We start from the raw sequence: 23,541 nt of genomic DNA on the forward strand, positions 1-23,541 counted from the left end.
TGCAGGGCACAATGAGGGTGGTGGCACACGTAGGCACGCTGTCCGTTTTTAAACCAAAGCGTGTCCACGGAGAGAGCTGAGGAAAGGAAGGGCAGACCGATACCGAGGTTCGTGCTCACTGTCTGCTCTGTGTTTCAGCTTTGCCTCCCTCACCGAGAGATGTCTTGCTTCAGACCCTGTCCTCCACGCCCCTGCGGCGCTTCTGGCCCAACTCCTCTTGCAAGCAGCTGCAGTGAGCCCTGTGTCGCCCGCTGTGCAGACTCGACCGTGGCCATTGAGGCCTCCCCGGTGGTGGTGACCCTGCCGGGCCCCATCCTCACCTCCTTCCCTCAGAGCACAGCCGTGGGATCCTCTCTGTCAGCTGCTGTTGGGAGCTCCCTCAGCGCTGGGGGGGTTCCCATCTCTTCTGGGGGCTCCTTTGGTCTGGGGGGATCAGGGCTGTGTCTGCCTATCCCCCGCTGCAGTCTGAACTGCTGAAGATGGCGGATCACCCCCTTTAGAGCGGGAAGGAAGACAGAAACCCTGCAGCAGCTCGAGCATTCCCTTGCCTTAAAGGCAGGCCGGGTGTCCTTATCCCACCTGGCAGGATGGACCTGTGCCTGCTGCTCCTCGCTGTATGGCAGCATCCCACCCCAACCCCCCCCACCCCCCGCGGTGTCTCCTCTGGCTCATAAACTGGTTTTCTCTGAGCCCCTCGAGAAAGGGCTCATTCTCTTCTACTTTGCTGAATCTCCTGATGAGAGGGAGGAGGGTGCTGGAGTTAGGGACTGCTCTTGGTGGCCTGGGATTGCCACCAGGTAGAGCAGAATGGGAAAAGGCAAATGCTTTGTGTGGAGTTTGGCCTTGGGAAATGGGCCATTCTCCCTCTGTACCTCCCTGAACCCTGCAGACATATGTCCTGGAGTCTGTTCTGTGCCACTGCATTTCCTCCTTCTCATTAAAGACTTCGTGCAGCATCGCTGGAGACTCGTGGTGGTTTGTTCTCCTCCTCCCTCAGTCAGCTACTCGCTCTGCAAGGGAGAGCAGTCCTTCTGTCCTGAGCTTGCCACCAGTTGCAAACAGAGCTCCCTGAACTTATTCCAAAACACTAGAAATAAGGAAGCAGGCAAGAGAAAGACTAAAAAACATCAGAAGAATGGAGCACGAGTCTGCAACCTGGTGATCACGGCCCTGTGATCAGCATCAACCAACCAGTCTGCTGCAGTACTGACATCTGGCCGCCAGGTGCCAGCAGCGCCCACCGACCCTGTGTTGAGCACCGGCCGTGCGAGCACGGGCCGGGATCTCGGCGCAGTTCAGACCGCCCGACCAGGGGAGCTGCTCGCTGCGGCTACAGGGTTCCCTTCGCTCTGCCCTTTGCCCACTCGCAGCCCAGCCACTATTACCCGTTGCCTCCGTACCAAAAAGCACCCACGTGTCTCGAGCAGTTAAATCCTTTGCATCTGATGGCTTTAACAGTCGGGTGCTTCTTTCTGTCCGTGCCTCCACCCCATTACCGCGGGAGAGACAACAGCACCGGGAAAACATGCACCGGGGGGGGTGGTGGATGGTGGGGTCCTACATATAAGCCCCAGCGATTGCTGTTGTTAAAGGAGAAATTTACACAGATGCGGGTACCACTGGGCTTGCTTTAGTCACAACTCAGAGCTGGGCCACCACCCCAGGGAGTGGCAGAGACCCAAGGGATACAGCACAGCTTATATACACTTAGCAAATAATTAGTCAACTTTTATTTCGGACAACTAGTTTGCTAGTTGCTGGAGCTCAGACACAAGAGCAGGATGTCAGACATGCTTTTCCCCTTGGTTATGGTGTTACCGATTTGTTAATAAGTTAAAATTGATTGATTTTATTTGATTAATTAATTGATTTTATAAAATCATTTAACAGAATTAAAATATAGAAGGATAAGGGAAAAAAAAATTTATAGGAAACTTGCAGCTACGCAGTAAGAGTTGTTATGGAATCTTTTGTACGTCTTGTACCAAGGCTAGAAGAAGGGCCTGGAACTATTGTAATAACTCTAGGGTTGAAAGGTTCCATTGTAGTTAAACAGTCTTCTGTACGCAGAGGTGTATTGAAATGTCAGAATTTGAGATTAATGGGAACTGGGGAGAGTCGACTGGAACAGCTTGTAAGTGCCTGCCAAGAAACTGTGAACTTTAGTAAAAGGTAATTCCGGCAGGGGGAGATCGCGACCACCGACTCATATACCACCTACCCAAATTGTACCCTAGACCCATTTCTAGATCTTTCTAAGCTTTACTGCACATAATCGGATATAGGAGGAGAGTATGAAAATGATTTACGGGAAATGTTATGATTATGCATGAATAATTGATGAATTGAATAAGTTCTATATATGGAATCTGATTTTGGGACCTGGTGTGCGTTGATTGTGAGAGGACTCACTCACGCACCCGGCCGTCAATAAAGAAGTGTCTGCTTATCTACATCACATTGGTGTCGATAAGTTCTTCATTCCGAGATTTCGGTAACAATGGGACACTAACCCACACGGGTAGTAAACTATGACTCCACTGCTTGCTTCAGGAGAACGACTTTGTAGTCGTTAGCTAAGCAAAACCGAGCTTACTCAGCTTCCACAAGAATGTTGGGCTGTTGTATTAGCAGCCCAAAGCTGCTGTTGTGGAAGCTCAGAAGCTGGAGCAGCCTCTGAACCTTCTTTTCCTGCAGCGGAACAGCTGCAACATCACAGAGTTCCTGTCTTGTGCCCACCCCAGAGACACGTTCTATTTTGCTGTGGGAAAGAGGGGGTGCATTTGCTGTGTTTGCATTTGGAAGCATCTGTTAGTAACAGCAATGTCAAATTGTTCTTTTTAAAAATAGAAGAGATTTTGCAGGACTGCACTTTTTGCGTAGGAAGAAGCAGTGGTGTAAATATGCGGCTTAGGAAAAGCTCATACGAGGTTTTTCCTTGCACAAGTAAGCCACTACGAGCTGTTGCACGATTTAACCTCTTGAGTTCATAGCCGTTCCCTGTGACGGGAAAGTGAGGTGTTACCGAAATGATGGGGTGCAGTGTACGCGGCAAGGCTGGAAGGTGGGGACAAGGGAGCGAGGTCTTTCCTCCGCCTGCGTCTCCGCGACCCCCCCCCCCCCCCGCCCAGGCAGCCGCTGTGGGCACGGCCCGCACCCAGCGGGCGGCCCCCGCAGAGCCCCGGGGGCCGGCAGGCTGAGGGGAGCCCGCGGCGGCACCGAGCCCCTGCCCGCCCCGGCGCGGAACGGCAGCCCCAGGTCCTCCTCGGCCGGCTCCGGGCCGTGCTGCCCGGCGGGGCCGAGGCTGGCGGGCGGGGCCGGGGCCGGCGGCGGGCCCGGGACCGGTGCGGCTGCCGGCGGTTCTCGTCTCCCCGGCAGTGACGGTGGTCAGCGGCCTCCTCACGGTGCTGCCTTTTTTTTTCTCGGAGCTGCGCCGCTATCTCAGCGAGGAGGCGAGGAGCGGCGGCGGGGCGGCCCCGGTGCTCCCTTGTGGCGGCGGGACCCGGGAGGGGGGTCGGTCCGCGGCGCCCTGCCGCGCCCCCCGCCGCCTCCGGGCTGCCCGGGCAGCCGCCGCAGCCGCCGCAGCTCTGCGCGGGGCTTTGTCTTTCCCCCAGCGGCTGGCCGGGGCCGTGGGAGCGGGCTGGGGCTGCCGGCCCCCGCGGGCCGCAGGGGCTGCCTTGGGGTTTGCTGTAACGCTGTCGCAGGGGGGTGGCTCAGGAGCCTCTTCCCGCCCCTGCGAGCGGGCAAGAGAAGGAAAAGAAAGCCCGGCGGCGGACTCCGCCTCCCCATTGTTGTTTTCTCTAAAAAGTATTACAAACGGCAAACGCTTAGCTACCGGGGAGGGTTGGGAGGCAGCAGCTCAGGTGTCTCGCTGATCCTGTGTCGTCACAATCAGCTCCTGGGCCGGAGCAGCCGAGGGGAAGAGGCCTTTGGATTTGCTTCCCAGTGAAACGGGGCTCTTTTGTTTTTTCCTTGTATCTAGGTTTATCCGGAATTGTACGTTGACAAATCAAGGGGAGCTAAACTGAAGGTCAATCTAGATGTTACTTTTCCACATGTGCCTCGTGCTTGCGAGTCGGACTGCTGACTACGGAGGGATAACTTTTGTACTTGCTGAGGGCTCACGAGGCTCCGTGTGCCCGCTGCTTCCGAGTGCTGCGCTGCTGCTTGGGCAACAGCCGGGGAGGAATTGTCGGTCCCTCATGGTTACGCAGCCAGGCCTGCTAGGCGCTTAAAGCAGCGCGTCCAGTTGGGCAGTATTATTTTTCTAGATTGTAAATGAGCCTGAGGCATAAACCCATTTACATTTCTGTATGGCGGTGTACTTGTCAGAGAGCTCAGTCGCACTGGCAGAGCTGGCACAGAGTTCCCTTGGGACTCCAGATTTGACTGTCTCGTTGAAAGGCTCCAGAGCCTGCTTTGGAAGTCACTTGACAAGGCACAGCTTTGCCGTGAATTTTGTACTTGAATTTTGACTGTAATACCAATGCCACGTGTTAGCCTTTCTCCAGAAGTTATAAAAGCAGAATGAGCGTTAAGAATCTGATTACCTTTTAACTAAATTCAAAACAAAGTTGCAGGATGAAGTGACTGGAAGTCCTGCAAGTCTGACTGGGTATTGCTGCCGTGCATGTTATCCGCCTGTCTACTGATCGTTCCTGCCTCTTGTTCTGCTGTGGTAGTTCCTCTGGGTAATGCGTTGGGCTCTGAATGTAGTGCATCTTGACTTCCTCCTGATCCCCTGTGATGTTATCGGTGTTTGCCTTCCTCATGTTTCACAGGGCGTGGGAAGGCTGAAGAGGCTGGAAGCCTCGGCTGTTGTGTGCGAAGAAGCTATGAGCCTTTTAAGAGAGCATGTAGCCAGCAAGCGCATCGTGGTGCTTCGGCACCAAGCCGATATGACAGACCTCAATGTTTTTTGTGAAAAGGGATCGCAAGGAAATGTGCTGATGTTGAAGGGGGAAAGGTGGTAGGGGAAGAGGTAGGAGGCAGTTTTCAACCAATTTTAGGCTTAACTCCTGTGTTCCTGAGAATGGTTCTGGGCTTTGAGGGGTTTGCTTTTGGCTTTTTGCCTTAAGCGCGTCTACCTTTCAGGGTAACGCTTTCTTGGAAGTTGGAAACTGTCCTTCTTGAACACCAAACCAAACCCCGTACCTGGGAGGGCCGTTTAGCGTGCTGCACCGTGTGTTTTATTCCCTGTCGGTCACTTGACACTAGCTGTACGTGCTCTCCCGGTTTGGCACGTTCTTACCCTGCTGGCTGAAAGATTCTGTCTTTTCACTTCCTCGGCTTGCCACAGGCCATAACAAATGTGTGTTCATAGTCCGCTTTCCTTGCTCGCTGCTTTCAGATTTGAGCATCGATGCCATGGACGGAGCAGGAGAGCCTCAGCAGGACGTCGAGCACAAGCCGTTTAAACAGCGCTTGGATAAAGCTGCCAATCGTGTGACTCCAGAAGCAGAGAGACACGGTAGGATGCTATTCTGTCATTCTTGGATGGATGCTCTCATAGTCTTTCCATTACCGTATGCCTGCTATGAGATTCATGGGAACAAGGGACGGCTGAATTCACAGCGTTTTAAACACCACAAACTATTGAAAAGTTTATAGGACACAAGTCTATTACACTGGTAGATCAGACAAGCTCCTCTGTGTGTGTGTATATACGTTATACTCGGTACTTTTGCGAGGCAAGTCTTTGCCTGGTCCCTCTGAAATTGGGACAAGGACTCATTGGTGCATTGCAGGAGCAGAGCTGCTGAGTGAATAGGCTTTTCCTACTAGAAATCAAGCAGCTGCTCTGGCAAAACTTGACTTTGGTTGCATCTTTAAATCCTAGGAGGCTGAGAAACGGGACGAGCTCATTAGAGGAAAAAGCCTCTCTCCAGGGAAGGCTCCGCTGACTTGACCCTTAAGCCTAAACTTGTGTCTTACTATGTTTGCTTTGTGTGTGTTAATGCATACCTGATTAATAGATTTCAGTTGATTTATCAGTTACAAGTTGGAGTAAGTGGTCCTTGGCTACATAAACCTCTCCTCTGTATTTTTTGACATGTTATGGCTTACTGTTCTACTTCAATACAAACTGGGAACGATTCTGGTAGTGTTGCAGTCTAACGGTAATACTGCAAGACTTTGTCTTTCTAAAACGTGAGGTCTTTGTTATCTGTTCTGGGAGACAGTGTAGTTTTGTGTATTGGCATGAACTAAACTTGCTGATTTGTTGTAACTCAGATTTAGCTTTTCTGTTCTTAAAGCTGAAAGGCTAAACTAAGCCAAGAACTGAACAGTGGGTAGGTACGAGACCTTCTCCTGGTGTCACAGAAGTGAGGTGATAGCATTCTTACTGTTGTGTCACTTAGCAGCCTTTCTGTATTCAGAGGCTGTGGCGTGACAAATGTAATGTCTGGGGTCAAACCCTGCTTTTTTGTACCCAATTCTCTGTTTCCACTTATGGGCCTCCTGCCTTACTTGTGTTGCCAGCCTCCACTGGGATTACTAGGTCTGAACTGGTTGTTCTCGCTCATTATATTATCAATGGAGAGGAAGAGAAACTTGCAGGGAGCAAACAGTCTCATCCAGGAGAGGCATTTTGAAAGCGATCAAATTGCATTGCATGCAACGAGCAATTTCTTCTGCTGTCTGGAAAAAGGATATGGCTAGTTTGAATATCCACCACGTGTGTGGCAAGTTAGATTGGAAGTGTCCACCCACCTTTGTGAAACTCTATGATTATCAGTTTCTGTTAGTAACACTTGATGTTCAGTCAGTTATTTAAACGGCAACTATAGCAGTATTGTCTGATAAAGGAAAAATCCACGCAGACGTGGTTACCGCTGGGCTTGCTTTAGTCATGACTCAGAGCTGGGCCACCACCCCAGTGGGTGACAGAGAACCAAGGGATACAGCGTAGGTTATATACGCTTATCAGATCATTAGTCTATGTCTGAAGTTTTTAGGAGTTTCTTTTGGTCCTGTCAGTTCTGTGAATCCATCACCTGACTCTGTCCCAGTTGATTCACCTGCTTGGTTCCAGTCTCTGCCTCGGTTCCAAGCTCCTCCTTGGATCATGATCTTCTTTCTGCCTGCTTTAACTCACACGCTCCTTCAAGCGTGCTTAGTCTTTGAAAGAGCAGTTTCTATTCACATGCACCAATTTTTCCAAAACCGCCTGTGTTTCTGAAAGCACCTGTGTCCACAGATTGATCATCTGTTGCTTCTCTGTTCTCCCACCGATTAACTGGACTGGGTTTTTAAACCAGCCTTGGATTAGGGCGATGCTAGGGACGGGGCCTGGTTCTGCCACTTAGCTGCTTCGGCACTTTAAATTTCTTAGTTAAAAATACATTTTATCTAACATTAACCTTAAATTTAGTAAAGCATACCTAAATATTATGGAGTAGTACGTGGAGGCTTTTCCTGATCATAGTTACATTAAAATAGTTAATAGCTTAATGATTTCTATGGTAGGTTGCATTCTGTGCTGGGATGTCATCTCATTAATTTCCACTGGATGGCGATAGAGGATTGAATTTTTTTTATTTTTATTTTTATTTACTGTTTCGTTTCCTTTTAACATGGACCGAGTTTTCCAGCATCATGTGTCATATCTGCATGCAAGTCGAGGACCATGTTAACAGCACGAAACTTTGCATGTGGGGTTTTATGTACTGCAGTTTCTTTATAGTATCCAAGCTGTGTGCAGTACCTCTGGGTGCTCTCTGAGACAACTCAACAGGCAGCTACCGATTACATTCAGAAAGCTGTTACTAGTTGCTGGATCTTGAAAGACTCCGTGTGTTGTACAGGTGTTCTTCAAATGGCAGGAATCATGGCTTTGACAAAGCGTAGGAATTACTAAGCTGCATTCTTCCTGACGCTATCTTTTAGTGTAATTACAGGATCAAAACCCATACTGGTTGAATTCTTAATTGTACTCTCAACTTGTTTGAATGTTGTAAGCTGTAGAAAGTAAGTCTCATAGAGTGGTTTAAGAATGGGTATATTTTTCTAAAATTTTTTATTTGCTTGATCATAACTACCATAAAGTGAGGTTAACGATTGATTTTCATGCCTATTTCATACTTCCTAATTAAAATCTCTTTTTTTCTGTGGCTAATACAGATGTCTTACATACTCACTTCTGTCCACCTGTTATACCTCCCAATCTCAACAAAGAAGGTCCCGATAACATTTTGTCCCCTCAGCAGTGTCTGACTTATCACCTGCCCCGGCCTTAGTTATCCAAGAAGCCGCCTTTTCGAGGCTTGTAAGAGGGTAGTGCGGTGGTGCCTAGACAGTGAGCCTTGTAGGGCTTTTGTAATACAGCAGACTTGGTCCTGTCCTTCAGGATTTGTGAGTGAAACAGCCTGGTTTTAAGGGACCTCTTCCAATAAGAACCCATGTTTCTGAAAATTTTAGACATGCAGTTCCTTGGCTCACTTATTCCAAACTCCAAAGTTTACAAACCTTTCACATTTGTTTTGGGTTTTGGGAAAACAAAGGTCCTGTTTGAGTTTTCTGGAGGCATGTCTTGCCCTTTGGCAGGTTTCAGCTGTCACCAACTCTCATCTCCTCTGTTACGAGTCCCTCTGCAGCCTTCTGCATTTAAGAACATAAAACTCGATGAGTTTGTGCCCCAGCTGTACTGTGGCTGCGCATTCAACACACAAGTGGCACAGACACTTGCAGAATTGTAAAATCATGACAAAGATAGAAATTCCTTGGAGATTTCTAGTAAGCCAGTGGTTAATGTGTGTGCATTGTCAGCGTTGCTGTACTGGAGAGCTGAGTGTCAGTTTTCCACTTGGGAGATTCCCACTGTGATCTAGTTTCACAGCAATATATAACTGTGTTCCCTACATACCTTGGGACAGGATTATGCGCTATGCGCTGCTGTCTGCTATTTAAAATGTTGTTTGTGTAACAGGTCCTGTATCGGTCGCAATTTGCTGTTTGGGTCTGCTTTAGACAAAATTTTAACAAAGCCTTTGTGCAAGTAACATCTGATTGGCGCTCCGGCAAGGCTTACAGGTGGCTGGTTCTTTCTATGGAGGGTGTTCTTCAGTTGGCAAATGCTACTCTGCTTGTTGATCTTATTTTGCAGCTCAGCAGGCCCTGTGCATTCTTTCAGGTGAGCTTTGGGTGCAGGATGCACAGATTCTGATACAAAATCATTTTCTTCATGTGTAGAACAGTTTCTGTGCATAGAGCAGAAGTACAAGATAGTGTTTCTAGACGTGCCTCGTCACTTTGAATCCTCTTGTCTTAGAACTGGGGAAAGAAGAAGAAAAGGTGTTTGATCCAAATGCTTTGGATGCCAATCACTGTGAAAGCTGTTATGGGGCAGAGTCAGAGGACATTCGGTAACCTTTACATCTTCTTAGTGCTTGAATCGATACAGTTAATGTGGCATACGTGTTGGAGGTTTTTTTCCAAAATGTCTGCGAAGGTCCGTACAGTGAAATCCTCCTGGGCACCTGTTCAGAGAATGGTGAGAGCTGTTGTGTTTTAGTACGCCTGTGCTGCACTCATGATTGTTAAGAGCGTGCACAGTTAGGTTGTCTGTTTTGTCTGCGTGCCTGTTTAAGGGCAGTAGCACAAAGATTGTATCTTAGCAAACAGAACCTTTTCTGGGATTACTTGGTGTCCAGAGGGGAGCTGTGTAAATTATTTCACTGTTCTGTGAGCTGTCTTGGAATAAAACCCAGTTATGGCTTTGCCTTCTCACTTCTGCTGCAGGCTTTGCATTCTTATGGGAGCAAAGACCAGACACCTATCACTCAGACAAATGATGGGTGTCATTGGGTGTTTCTCATTCCTTCTACCTGCAAATTTGTGTAAGAATGGATTCGTGATAGTCCACAGGTTCTGGACTATCCTTTGCTATTGTTGCGTCTGTAGTAACTTAGTTTGTCACATCTGTCAAGTTGCATCCTTCCCCAGAGATGTTTCCATCTTGAGGGATTCATGATTCCAGCCTTCAACTTTTTGTTTTGTCCAGCACAACATGGAACAGAGACAGACAATTGGTTTTTTTGGTGAGCGCGATAGAGACTCTGGTGAGTCCGGAGGTAGAAGAGCAAGGAAGAAAGTTTGCCATTAACCTTGCCTCCAATGTTGGCAATCTTTCCCTAAAAACGGAGGAAGGGAGGAATAGAAACAGGTAGATGCTTTGTTCACATGGGGAAGTCCCAAGCTACTCAGAACTGTGGGAGACTTCCCACAGAAACAAATGTCATTTCTGCAGCAAATTTATTTGCCAAGAATGGACTTAGCTGTCTGAATGGACAACTAAAGCCCTCTTCAGAATTAAGCGCTGCATTAAAACAGCTTGCATCCTCGTGCCAAAATCTCAAAAAGTACGTCAGGAAGCTCAAGCTCCTTCAGGAGCGTTAGACCACCTTTCAGTGTCCAGTTCCTGAAGTTTGCTGCTTTGAAATAAAATCCACGGGGGATTTGAGTCCTGAGCTGGAGTGTCTCTTTATCCCTGTAAAGATGATAAGATGATGTTTGTGCTCTTGCAGGTGCTGCAATACTTGTGACGATGTCAGAGAAGCATACAGGTGACGAGGCTGGGCCTTCGAGAACCCGGATAGCATAGAGCAGTGCAGGAGGGAAGGATTTAGCCAGAAAATGGAAGAGCAGAAGAACGAGGGCTGCCGAGTGTACGGTTTCCTGGAGGTCAACAAGGTGAGAGATGGGTTTTGCCGTGAGCCTGTTGCATGGTGTTGATGAGCGTCAGAAGGCACAGTTGGGGAATTCTGCTCTTTTTTCCAATTTTAAGTGTTCACAGGACTGTAATAACCCCTGAGCTCAGCAAGGTACTTGTGCCTGTAGAGGGGTTCAGTAGGAGGGTCACGAAAAGGGTGGGAAGGGGCTAATTCTCTGTTTCATGAGGTGGGTTGGCTAGAGAAGCTTAGCTTTTTCTACCATCTAGCTAGTGAGTCTTTTTACTGAGGTTTCTGGAGGAGGAGAGGCAGCTTCTTTGAGGTGAGGTTGTCCCACCTGCCCTTCTAGTCTCAAAACAGAGACCATCGGTGGGTGCTGGAGATAACAGTAAGCAACAACTTGTCAGCAGAGGTGCTGGAGAGAGTGAAATGTTCCCTTCTTTAGAAAACCAGTGGAAGCAAGACTATTGGAGTTGTCAAGGTCGAAGATGTTTAAAGAGATGTTTTTTGCAACTGGCGTATGAAAATGTAGTACAAGATACACCAGATGACTATGTAACTACCCTGTCATTTGTCAGGTTACCGAGCTCAAAACACTGGGATGTGCAGGTTACGTACCCAAGTACATTCTAGCAGTCAGGCCCAGCGTAATTTTTTTTTTACTACTTTATTTCAAAATCTGGAGGTTTTTTTACATCTTTGTGTACTATTCCTGGAGACAACATTCTTTATTTCTGAAAAACAAAACCAAAACCAAACACACCCCACCATTTCGCTCATGAAGCCAGACATCGTGTTTTGAGCATCATCGTGGGTGCTGAACCATTACAGGACCCTTTGCCACAAAGTGTGGTGAGCAGGAAAGATTCAAAGGGGAGTGCTGTGGGTAGCAAGGGTCCAAGGGTGGGTGTCACTAGGGAAATTTCTGGGGGCCCTTGTTAGGCTCTTGGACTTTTGCACATCTCCATTCTCATTGCGTCCACAGTTAACATATGCGATAGGTTTGCATGGACATTCAAAGGTGTAATGTAGCATGTGAGCTTGATGCATTGAAATCTTCCAGGGGAGGATGTGTATGATTGCTAGCGAGTGTCATGGAGGACTGGCATCTAATATCCATATCCTTTTCATGGTCAAGGTTAAAATTTTAATAACCTTTGTCTTTTGGGGGATTTTGGAGTGTGGGGGTTTTTTTGGTGGTAGGTAGGTTTAGTGCTTTATTTTAGAACACGGCTTGTTTTCATGGATGCATACATAGGACCACTCTTGTTTATTGTATTAAGGGTTTTCTTACCCTGCCTGCTCACCCTCCCAGTTACTTTCTCCACTCCGTTTCTGTGATACCTTGTGATACCTTTTGATATTTCCTACAGCAGCAGTTAGTTCCCTCCCAGTAGACTTGATTCCTCCTTCTTCCCATTTTTATGTCCGCTAAAATACTCTGCATAAAACAGTTACTGTCAACATCGGTATGTGATTATGGCTTTCCACATGACTGCCTGTGAGGAAGAGGGGAAATTCATATCTCTTTTAGGACAATATTTGCTGGTATTGTCACCCATGACAATGAGTTGCTTATTGTCTATCTTTATTCAAACAAAAATTTGAAAATCCAACTGTCGGTATGACTGCTTTGTTTATATAGATTCAGGCCTTTTAATGAAAGATTACTGTCTCCTGCAGGTAGCTGAAAATTTCCACTTTGCACCGGCAAAAAATTTCCAACAGTCTCATGTACATGGTAAAGTATTTTCTTTCCCTGCTTATTGTGACCTTTAGCTTCCGAGTGTTTCTGACCATTTCCTTTGAACATCTTTGCATTGCTCTCTGTGGTAACAGCAGCACTGCTTCAGGGAGCGAGGACACTGGTGAAATTTTGTTAGAGAGGTTTAGAACTATCCGGAACGAATAGAAAAGTGTTTTCTGAAGGTGCTGCCACATGGGTGTGGGAGAACATGGAGGAGAATGTGTCTGGGCAGTCTCTCAGCCTCACTTGTTCTACAAAACTTTGCTGCCCTGCTGTAAAACAACCTCAGGTACGGTGTTCGGTCCAGGATCTGAATATCGGTATCTCTGGAAGGGCTATTTTGGAGAAAAGCTCTTGAGAATTTCAAGGCAATTCAGAACTGTCAGAGTAAAATTTCAGTTGTGAAGGATTTTGACTTCCTCAAGTATATATAAACACACAGTGGCCAGAATGACAGTGGTAGTTTGCAGAATCACGGAATGGTTTGTGTCAGAAGGTGTGGATAACTGGCTAGCTGAAAAGGGTCACATAGACATAGTCCAGCTGGCTGGACAAAAATGTACATCCCTCTCAGCTTATCTGAAGTAATGCAAAATACACTGTCTTTGGCTGTCCTTGTTACACAATAACAGGAAGATTTTGGTGGGAAAAGAATGTTGCAGGTGGGAACAGATAACTACAGAAGAGAAACTAGGGGCGGGCTTGGTATTTAGGCAACTAACCAATAATGAGCTTAACTTTTGTAATATGTATGAGCTAATTATAAGAAGGCATAAAAGGTGACTGTAAGAGACAATAAACGAAGTCTGCTGATCACTCATATTGAGTGACTCTGTCTTCCCTCCGTCGCGACAAGAAGGGACCTTTAAAGGCCCCCTAGTCCAGCCCCCCTGCAGGAAGCAGGGGCATCTTCAACTAGATCAGGCTGCTTACAGCCCTGTCCAACCTGACCTTGAATGTTCCCTGGCACGGGGCATCTGCCATGTCTATGGGCAACTTCTATGAGTGTTTCACCACCCTCATCACAAAAAATTTCTTCTATCTAGTCTGAATCTACCCTCTTTCAGTTTAAAACCACTAAGCCTTGTCCTATTGCTGCAGGCCCCACTGAAACATTTGTCCCCAACTTTCTTATAAGCCCCCTTTAAGTACTGAAAGGCCACAATAAGGTCTCCCCAGAGCCTCTTCTCCGGGCTGCACAACCCCAATTCTCTCAGCCTGTCTTAGGAAAGGTGTTCCAGCCCTCTCATCATTTCTGTGGCTCTCTTCTGGACCTGCTTTGCCAAGGACTCCGGAGCCAGATGCAGTACTCCAGGTGGGTCTCACGAGATCAGAGGGACAGAATCACTTCCCTCAACATGCTGGTCATGCTTCCGTTGGATGCAGCCCAGGATATGGTCAGCTTTCTGTCCTACGAGCACAGGTTGCTGGCTCGTGTCCATTTTTTGACCCACCGGTACCCCCAAGTCCCTCTCTGCAGGCCTGCTGTTACTCCCTTCATGGCGGATGCACAGTAGCGTTACTGGCAACCTAAGGGCAGCGCATGCACAGAACTGGCCTGACGCCTTTGCGTAGGGGGCTCGAGCCCTGCATGCGCAGAAGGAGCCTGGCGCAGAGGTGTGCAGCTTTGAGGCCTGCAAGGGCGGAACCGTGTCCTTGCCGAGTGAGAGGGAATTGAAACCGTAGAGGGGCGCAGCCACTCCACACCCCCGCGGTCTCCAGGTTGGGGGGCTTCTCGCTAGGGGTGGGGCTGTTGCAGCAGCGAGCACCCGCAGGCTGCGTTTGTCCCGGGGCTGCAGCAGCGCTGCAGTTCGGTACTCCCGTGCCAAGCGCGCTGTGGCAACGTGCTCGGGGGACAGCAGCGGTGGCTCCTTACCGGGAGGCAGCAGCGGGCGCCGCAGCACCACCCTGCAGGCAGCGCAGGACCGCGGTGTTGCTAACTACGGCCGGCAGCGCCGAGTGGGGAGGCGCCAGCGGCGCCAGGGCTGCAGCACCGATACTTGACCGCCAGGTGGCAGCAGCGCTCCACCAACCCTGTGCTGAGCAGCGGCCGGGATCTCGGCCTAGTTCGCACCAGCCGGCCACGGGAACTGCTCGCTGCGGCTGCAGGGTTCAGGTTCACTTCGTTCTGCCCTTTGCCCACTCTCAGCCCAGCCACTATTACCCGTTGCCTCCGTACCAAAAAGCACCCGCGTGGCTCGAGCGTTAAATAATTTGCATATGACAGCTTTAACAGTTGGGTGGTTCTTTCTGTCCCTGCCCCCACCCCATTTACCAGGGAGAGCCAGCAGCATGGGGAACCCAGGGCACAAGGTGCCGGGGGGGGGGGGGGGGGGGCGGGCGGTGGATGGTGGGGTCCTACGGATAAGCCCCAGAAATTGCTGTTGTTAAAGGAGAAATTTACACAGATGCGGGTACCACTGGGCTTGCTTCTTTAGTCACAACTCAGAGCTGGGCCACCACCCCAGTGAATGGCAGAGACCCAAGGGATACAGCACAGCTTATATACGCTTATCAGATCATTAGTCAATGTCTGAAGTTTTTAGGAGTTTCCTTTAGTCCTGTCAGTTCTGCAAATCCATCACCTGACTCTGTCCCAGGTGATTCATGGGTCCCTGGTCTCCGAGTAATTCTAGAGCTAAAGTGGTGACAGACATCAACTCTAGGTCAGATGATACATGCCAACACTCACCACTTACCCGGGGTGGCAACCTGCTCCCATCCACTACCTCCTGACCTAGGAAGCCCCTTAGGGAATTACAGCAGCAGTTTGCCAATGGAAAAACCAGAATAGCATGACACAGTGACTCAAAGATCTAAAATGGACCCCTTCTGCCTATAGAAACTGGTGCTAAAAACACAACAGATGAACGAGAGAACATTAACTGCATTGACTGATGCTAGAGCAAACCTCACTGGCCACTTAAGGAGAAGGGCAAAACCAGAATAGCAGTAAAAGCCTGCATGCCCAGGACTGTAATAAAAGAAAAAACCCTGGCTGGAGATTGTTACAAGCCCAAGTAATACACATCCTCTTCAGCTGCAATTTGAGTTAAGATGTAAAACAAATCTTGCAATACACCCGTATTGATTAGTTGCAAGGGCTCACCTCTCACCATGTCTGTTATGGGGGGCAGGTTCTCCCACTTGTCTCAGCTACATTGGGCGCCAGTTGTTGCAGTCGGAGCCCAACTCAGTCAGCCCCACATGGGGCACCCACTGTTGCAGCACAAGCAAGCTATCAGGCTGCAACAAGGCTTTTATGGTCGGACAGATTCTACTGTCCATGCTGTTTGTCCTTCCTCCAGAGGTCAAACCACACCACTCCCCCCCCCCCCCCCCCCCGATCCAACCCCCTCTCCCACACTCCTCAGGGCTATTTAACTACTTAGCAGGAACGAGCTACAGCTACACATTGTCCGTGTCGACCAACCCACTACCTTGGCGGCAAGGCCACAGCTGCATATTATCAATGCTCATCAACCCTCTGCCTTCACTCCTCTACACTCTTCTCCAAGAAATTCCAGGGAAGACAGTGACAGAAACCTGTGTTGGAACTAAGTGCCTGGTCAATGCCTCCAAGTAACAGCATCCGTGACGTCCAGACAGACAGTGAAGGAATAGATGGATTCAAGAATTAAATTAGGGAATGAGGTAAGTAAAAGGCACGGAGAAAGGGAGACCTCTTGAGTTCTGGAGAGTATTTTTTGATATACCCAATTTCTGGTTTTGTGGCTCAGGAAGAACATAGCCCAAGTTTTGCTGCAGCAGTTATATGGCCACAAAGGGAAGGTGAGAGCCAGCAACAGAACTCCTTCCTGGCACCTTCTGTGTGGGAGCAGTGCCCAGACATTTTCAGTTTCGGAGCAGGGCTCCGTGAGAGTGACAAAGTGAGGGGACTGTTTTGTGGACGAGAAGGAAAACCATGACAACACCATACAGGAGGCAATTCCATTGTAATAGTCTCCAAAGTGTCACGGTTTGAAACAAAGAACAATAGGGTAAGAGAACGAATATGCAGCCAATACCAACAGAAGTAGCGCTGGTAAGCTTCTCAATATTGCTTTTTGGTATTTCATGGGGAAAAACATTGAGCCTAATATTTCTCATCTGTAAGTTCTTGGGGGCTTTGGCGAGAAGGAAACCAACACTCTTACTAGGTTATCTGAGAATCACAGTTTACAGTTACTCAATGTCTTCTGGTCTCACAGGATGAGGCAGAGGTATAATTGATTTCTTCTCTATATCTCTGGAAAGAGCTTTCCTCATATCTATGGCAAAAGAAAATAATGCTATTATAAAAGACAGTCATTGCACAAAGCCATATTAAGTGACTTCTCTATTACATTAAGATCATTTTTTGAGAGGGTTTCCTAGAATCCTAGAATATCTTGAGTTGCAAGTGACCCATAAGGATCATCAAGTTAACTCCATGCTTCTCGCAGGACTACCTAAAACTAAACCATATGACTAAAAGCATCATCCAGATGCTTCCTGAGCTCTTGACAGGTTTGGTGCCCCGACTGAACGCCCTGTCAGTGGCTAAGATTTTCCTAACATCCAACCTGAACTTCCCCTGACACAGATTCATTCTGTTTCCTGTAATTAAGTTTCATAACTGATGTACTCTTCAGTAGGAAAAGCTATCTAAAGCAGTATACAGAATCCCATTCATCAATGGCTATCTGAACTTGTTTCATATTCAAAAAAATACAAACAGGCCCAGGAACCCTCAACACAAGAACCTTTCCATTCAACTTAAGGCACAACAACCACTTACCATAAGCATCTTCATCTGGCTCTCCGCTGCTAGCAGAGTAGTACTCCAATACTGTCCGGTACACACTGTAGCCGAGCTGCTTATACATATTTACTGCAACCTGATTAGATACTCTCACAAAGAGATCAACGAAAAATCCACCCTTTCTTTGGAAACATAAAACCAAACAAAAACCACAGTAAGGAATAGCAAGTGAATGTATTGCTAAATAACCAATAACTTGTAATCAGACCAAGAGCAGATCTGATGATGTCATATGCTAATTAAACACTTTTCACACTGCAGTAACAGATGCACTCCTTTCCCAAGGGACAAATCCTCTATAAACTCAGATTTTATTCTATTTTTGTCACATAGCCATCCTTTTATACCAGCCTGTGGGTTCAGAATTATGAACAGGAATTCAAACAGGGCAAGCTAAGCACTCACACAGGTCTCATATACATAAGAAACTTTTTATTTAAAAAATTTATAATCCACATTTTCGATTGCATTGGCTTAGGGACTGCCTCCTTCAACGTTTGTGGCAGGGAGCAGTGGCGGAATGGGTCACAAAGTTTAGTTGCCTAATACAAGGCAGCCCTTCTCCTCACAAGGCAGATTCTTAAAAATGTACTATTTTCCAGTTTTACCAATTACAATGGGGTTGCCCTACCACCATGAGTTCAGGACATTTCCCTGTGGGTTCATTTGACACTCAATTAAATTTTCAGCAGGTACAAGCAGCCAAGCATGACACAGAAAGTAAGCTAAGCTACTGTCTACCATACAGAATTGGTTCCAAGGCTGCCTGCAGGAATTGCAAAAAGCCCACGATTACTGAACAACCAAGCTGGAGACACTATGGGAAAGTGTTGACATTTCATGAAACTCTTGCTGTCAAGACAAGGACCTTTTATACAGTATTTCTATTGGAATTCAGGCTACATCCTACTCATTCTGGCAAGTTAGCTTTCATAGAAACCCTGAGATCTCTAATTACAGGGAATCCTCAGCGAATCGGAACACTACTTAAAGCAAAATTCTGGGTCTCTTTCATTCAAATCAAATGCCTAAGCCATGGACAGGTGTCTGTAGAAAGATTACTTTTAGAAGATTAAAGATAAGCACAGTACTTACTTTTCTGAAATTTCTTCCAGTAGTTCCATCAATTTAGCAGCCAAACCCAGCCGTCGAAATTCTGGTGCAACAGAGAGAGCAGTAACATGTCCATGCCACTCTTCCCTAGCCACAGAGCCTTCTGCTTTACCCATTACTGCGAACATACAGAGCATCAGAGCAGGAGCACCTTGGGAATAATGCACCACACACAGCCACACGACTTTACAAAAGAACCAAGCAGTCCCCAAACAAACATCGCAATGATTGTGGTAAAGGCTTAAGCAGTGATACTATGTTATTACTCAGTGATTCACAGCCACTAGGTTTCATTTTGATGAAGTATTGCAGTTGTTTCTTGATTAGTGTAAATAAATACATTTCCACAAATTCATTGTTTGAGGCATGAGTCCCAAATGCAAGTTTTCAGCAATTCTTGTGAGTTCTTTAACTGAGTGGAATTCATGACCAAAGTAATGGAGGGCTATAAGCCCAAAACTCACCATCCCAGCAATTACTGAAGACTTTTCATGACTATGGGGGAATAGAGCTTGGGAAGCTTTGCCAATGTGGCAAGAGAAAGCAAAGGCCCTGGAAACACTGGATGTTTAAGGGGGGGGAAAAAAAGCAGGGTTGGGTGTGTGTTCTTCATAGGTCCTCTCCTTTCTACGCAGAGCCAAGCTACTGTTAGCTCAGTAATGAATATTCAGACTTCCACAGGGTACTCTTAAAAACATCATACACTGCTAAATAAGAAACTGATGCGGTGGGTACAGAGAAACCTTCCGTACAGCAAACACTTTAAGCTTTACTGTTAAACACTTTATTTCCTGGGTCCCTGCAAAGACTCTCATTCTGTGCCCACCTTCCCAAACCCCCAAAAGAAGGAAAAAAAACCCAATTGGAAAGTACAAACAAACCAACAGTTCTACTCGGAATGAGTTCTGAAAAACAAGAATATCCCACAGCAAATAAGCAACTGACATCCAGACCCAAGGGCATTCCCTTACAGGACAAGGCAAAACCCAAGCCCAGCATTTTCAGTTACTGATGACTAGCAGCGTGTGAGGTCAGAGCTGAGCGTGGGCACCTCATTCTGGGAGCACAGAAGCACTCGTACTTACACATTCACCCGTGTAACACCTGGGCAGGCGTTACGGCAGCCGAGCCTCCTTGCCGCACTTGGAACGTCACACCGAAAACTACTGCCACGAGCCCTATACAACACCCTTAGACACTTATGGAATGGGAAGGCGCTGCATAACGTTCCTCCTCCCTGCGGAGTATCTGGAAAATGCGAAGCCTAAGAAAAGCTCCAGCCTTACAGCGCGCCCCGCCCCCCCCCCCCCCCCCCCCCCGGCGAGACGGCGGCCACGCCACTCACTGTAGCCCATCAGCTCGCCCCCGGGCGCCTCAGCCACGATGAAGTACTCGGGCCAGTGGGCCAGGTACTGCAGGTAGAAGGGTGTCCCGTACTGGAGCACGCAGTTAAGGAGCAAGCTGCTGCCGCCCGCGCTGGGACCCGCGCCTCCTCCCCGGCGGCCGGCGGCAGCGGGAAGGATACGGTCTCCGTCAGCGGGTCCAGGTTGCTGCGAAGGAAGAGCGACACTCACCACGGGCCCGAGCCCCACCGCCGGCCGGGGGAGCCCCGAGCTCCCGCGGGGAGAGGGGGAGCCCCGCGTGCACCCACGGCCTGAGCGTGGCGGAGAGCGGGCGGGGGGCTTGGGGCAGGGGGGAGGGGGCGGGAGGAGGCAGATGGCGCTTACATGTTGTTGAAGCGGAAGAGGTCGTCGCAGGTGAAGGCGCGGAGCGTCGTCATGCTGCAGCTGCTAGCCCTGGCCCTCCACTCCGGAAGTGCGCCCTTCGCCCCGGAAGCACTCCTGCGGCCTGAGGGCCGCTTCCCACCAGCCCTGGCAGGGAGGCGTCGGCGCGGCGCGGCCCTGCTGGGAGAGCTGCACCCGCGGGCTCCGAGAGCAGCAGGCGGACGGCTGGTGATGTGAATAAGTTGTAAATAATATGGTCAAGTTTGGACTCATAAATCAATATTCATTTTAATGCATAAATAAGCTTGTAATTGTATAGCAACAAAGGGGTTAAAATGTCTGAAAGATCATATAGACTGTTCTGGCAAGAAAGTTGCAAATCTCTGAAAGGGGAGCTGTCCTCCCTATCTGCAAAGCAATCTGCCCTACCAAGGAGATAACGGGACAGCAGGATGGCCTTGAGTCAAATTAACAAGGAGTATTGTAAAAACCCCGGGAAAGATTTCTACAAGTCTGCCAACTCATCACTTTTGAGACCTAAGGTGAAAAGTACACCGTGAGGAAGACCTACGGCCTTCCTCCCATAGACCACTGCCCACATTCTAAAGACCCCGGCCCACAATTTTTGGAAGAATCTGCGCAAGCGTGAAGGACTGATAAGCTAATTAACATACGAAGCGAGGGTAGGCGGGTTCAGGTGATGAATATGTATAGGCGTTAATGGAATATTCATTGTTTCATTATATAAATATAAGATAATCTGCCCCTCTGGGTGTGTACGATTGGTGGAAGGATCCCCCGTACACCCGGCGCCGACAATAAAGAATACTTAATCACTAAGAAATTCTGAAGACGTTCTTTGAAACACTGGGAACGCTGTGCCCGCCTGCGGCGGGACCGGGCCGGCAGTGCCGGGGGGCGCGGGGCGCCTGGCTCCAGGGGGTAGGTCGCGCCTGTGCAGCGCCCAAGGGCGGCCCCGCGGCGAGCCCCGGGAGGCGCCCACCGGCAGCTGCCGGTAGCAGAGGCCGAGACCTGGGTTCTTTTTGGCTTTGTCTTACCTTCTGTAAGGGACAGTCTCAGGACAAAAAGAACTCTTGTAACAAACAGGGGTTTGCGAAAAAATACAGCTCCCTCTCTGCTTCGGCAGCTTGATTTGGTTCACTTTCCCTTACGCGTGTGCGCACCCCTCATAGCCTCTCTAATTGTTGCAAGAGCCAGGACAACAGCACAGTACTTATTTTTTTTTTAATCTGGTTCACCTATCTGCCAGTCCTCACCAAGCAGACTTTGTGCACTCTTAGTTTTGTGGAATTAAGAGAAATGGCCTCCCCACTGCGATATGGAATCCTCACCCAGTTTGTGGTGCTGCAGCTCAAGCAGAGAAAGAATGATCCGCTTAACTTAAGGCTTGCCTGGAAAGCTGAAGCTGCAAGGATGACATGACAGCCTTTAAGATGAAAAATAAGAGACACATCATGGGGAAATAACAACAAAAAGATTTGATTTAAGCTGCTGCAGGTGGCAGTTTTGCAGTAGGTACTTTCTGTGAATTCACAAATAATCCCCTAATGTAACAGTAACTTTTCGATTAAAGTTCTCTATTTCTTCTCTGTTAGTAAGATTTAGGAATTTATTACCTCCAGCTGTTTCCATTAGCCTTTCCAGTTACTTCTATATTTCAAAAAGAGGGACTAATAAATAAAAAGACTACCTCAACTATAAGCTTTTTCTTGCTTTTCAGCATTTTGTAATATGAAACACCTCGCATTGGAGAAGATGGGGTAGCTTATTTTTGCCAGTCCAAATTCCTTCCTAGGTTTATGTATCTGTTTCCTGGCATTACAAGAAGCGAGAAGTGTTTTGCATGGCACAGTGAATACAATGTTCTAATTTTTAAAAGAAACAATTGCACAAGAATAGACAGTGGAATCATCTTGAGGTGGTTTGGGTGCATGTTTCCCTTTTTGCACTCTGCTTTTCCTTCGTTTCATGCCTGAAATTCTGAGTTTGCTTCCGCCCTACTCCTTCCCTCCCCTAGCAGAGCCACCATCATATGCAAATAGTGGAATTTGCTTTAGCACCAAATGTCAATCTTAACTTCAAAAGAAATGGTTCAGCGGTTCAAGATACCTGCCGGTTGCTTTTACTGCTGTTCAGGTCAAGCACACTAACTAGATTGATAATGTTATTACATCCTTCCTTTGCAAAGAGTTTAAAGTGGACCGAGCACAATGAAAGGCAGCAGCATCAGAGTCTAATGATACACAAACCATTCAAGTGTGAACCATTTCTTAAAAACAAACCAACAAACCAGAACACAGCACCCAGCATTTCAAATTATAATTCAGTATTACAATGTATTATGTGCAAAACTCACCTTTTACAAAATGAAATACAAACATGTGCCAGGGGTTTCAGATACATGGCAAACTGATGAAAACGCTATAATCTCTGCATGTACAATACACATGCTGCTCATAACATTTTTGTAATTATCTGCCTCACATTACACTGCTCAAAGCAGGCCTGGGGAGAATCCCACGTCCCTCTAGAAAGACTAGCCCAAACTGACTTAAGTAGGGTCCTATCTTGGACAAATCTATAGAACACATACATTTAATACCATTTTATCTTTGCATATGTGGGATTGACTTTCACATCTCACCTACTAAGTAACTTAGAACCATGAAATGCTGTAACACATTCTTCAGTTCAAGCCAAGTTGATGTTGGTGACATACTATACAAACTAGTTAGCATTCTCCTTTACCTTACTGATCTATTTAATCTTCTGGAAAAAACAAACAGTATCTGGGATAGACACTGTCAAATTGCTCTGCAAATCTACAATACTGCTTACATAAAAGTTCCTTACCAACCTCCTCTGCTTATTTTCTGCAAGGAGCCTGAACCAACAGACATAACATGTTTTTATTGTAAATTAAGTTGTCTACATTCTTTCTCTGCCCCTTCTCTACAACCTTTTCTTTCAATATCCTCTTTCAACCCCTAGTTCTATCTGAAGCAATGCATATAAACAATAATCCAGATAACAGTACATCATGTTCAGATAAAGGCACTGAAATTGCCAGTGCCAATGTTACAATCTTCTTACAGGTAACAGAAGTTTCATGAGAACTCTCCTGTAACAGGGAAAGAAAAGAAACCACAGAGACTTTTAATACAACACACTAAAACCAGCAAGAGATTTATTCTTGTATATTAAATGTTAAAATCACATGCGTAATTATAGAATACTTTATCGTAAAAAAATGTATTTCAAAAAACCCTGACAGTTTACCTGCAACTGCTATAGAATTTCTATTTTTTATATATATATATAAAACTATGGTGATTCTCTGTAATAAAAAAAATTAGGAAAGGATGCAATCATCCAAGTAACGATGCGTTAACTGATGCCCTGCATCAGACAGTCTTGTCAAACTCATGCTGGTGAAACTGAGCTCATACCAGCCAGAATACT

The 23,541-nt window shown here is 47.4% G+C and overlaps 1 protein-coding gene, 1 non-coding gene and 1 pseudogene across 2 annotated transcripts; 1 reads left to right on the forward strand and 2 right to left on the reverse strand.

The window, feature by feature from the left end:
- The first annotated feature begins 3,376 nt into the window (after positions 1-3,376).
- LOC129785745 (endoplasmic reticulum-Golgi intermediate compartment protein 3-like) lies at positions 3,377-16,226 on the forward strand (annotated as a pseudogene).
- On the reverse strand, positions 15,033-15,117 carry LOC129783696 (small nucleolar RNA SNORD45). The gene has a single exon (XR_008745517.1). It is a non-coding gene; the product is annotated as a small nucleolar RNA SNORD45 (small nucleolar RNA).
- A 128-nt stretch (positions 16,227-16,354) lies between the features above and the next one.
- NAA20 (N-alpha-acetyltransferase 20, NatB catalytic subunit) lies at positions 16,355-20,213 on the reverse strand. Its single transcript, XM_055819598.1, has 6 exons — positions 20,062-20,213; positions 19,860-19,884; positions 19,680-19,770; positions 18,317-18,452; positions 17,198-17,343; positions 16,355-16,688 (listed from the first exon to the last, which is right to left on the reverse strand). Exons 1-6 carry the CDS (start codon positions 20,112-20,114, stop codon positions 16,603-16,605), a joined length of 537 nt encoding a protein of 178 aa, XP_055675573.1. The 5' UTR covers positions 20,115-20,213; the 3' UTR covers positions 16,355-16,602.
- Between the last annotated feature and the right edge of the window lie 3,328 nt (positions 20,214-23,541).

Source organism: Falco peregrinus, chromosome 1 (genome assembly GCF_023634155.1).
Source record: "Falco peregrinus isolate bFalPer1 chromosome 1, bFalPer1.pri, whole genome shotgun sequence".
Classification (NCBI taxonomy): domain Eukaryota; kingdom Metazoa; phylum Chordata; class Aves; order Falconiformes; family Falconidae; genus Falco; species Falco peregrinus.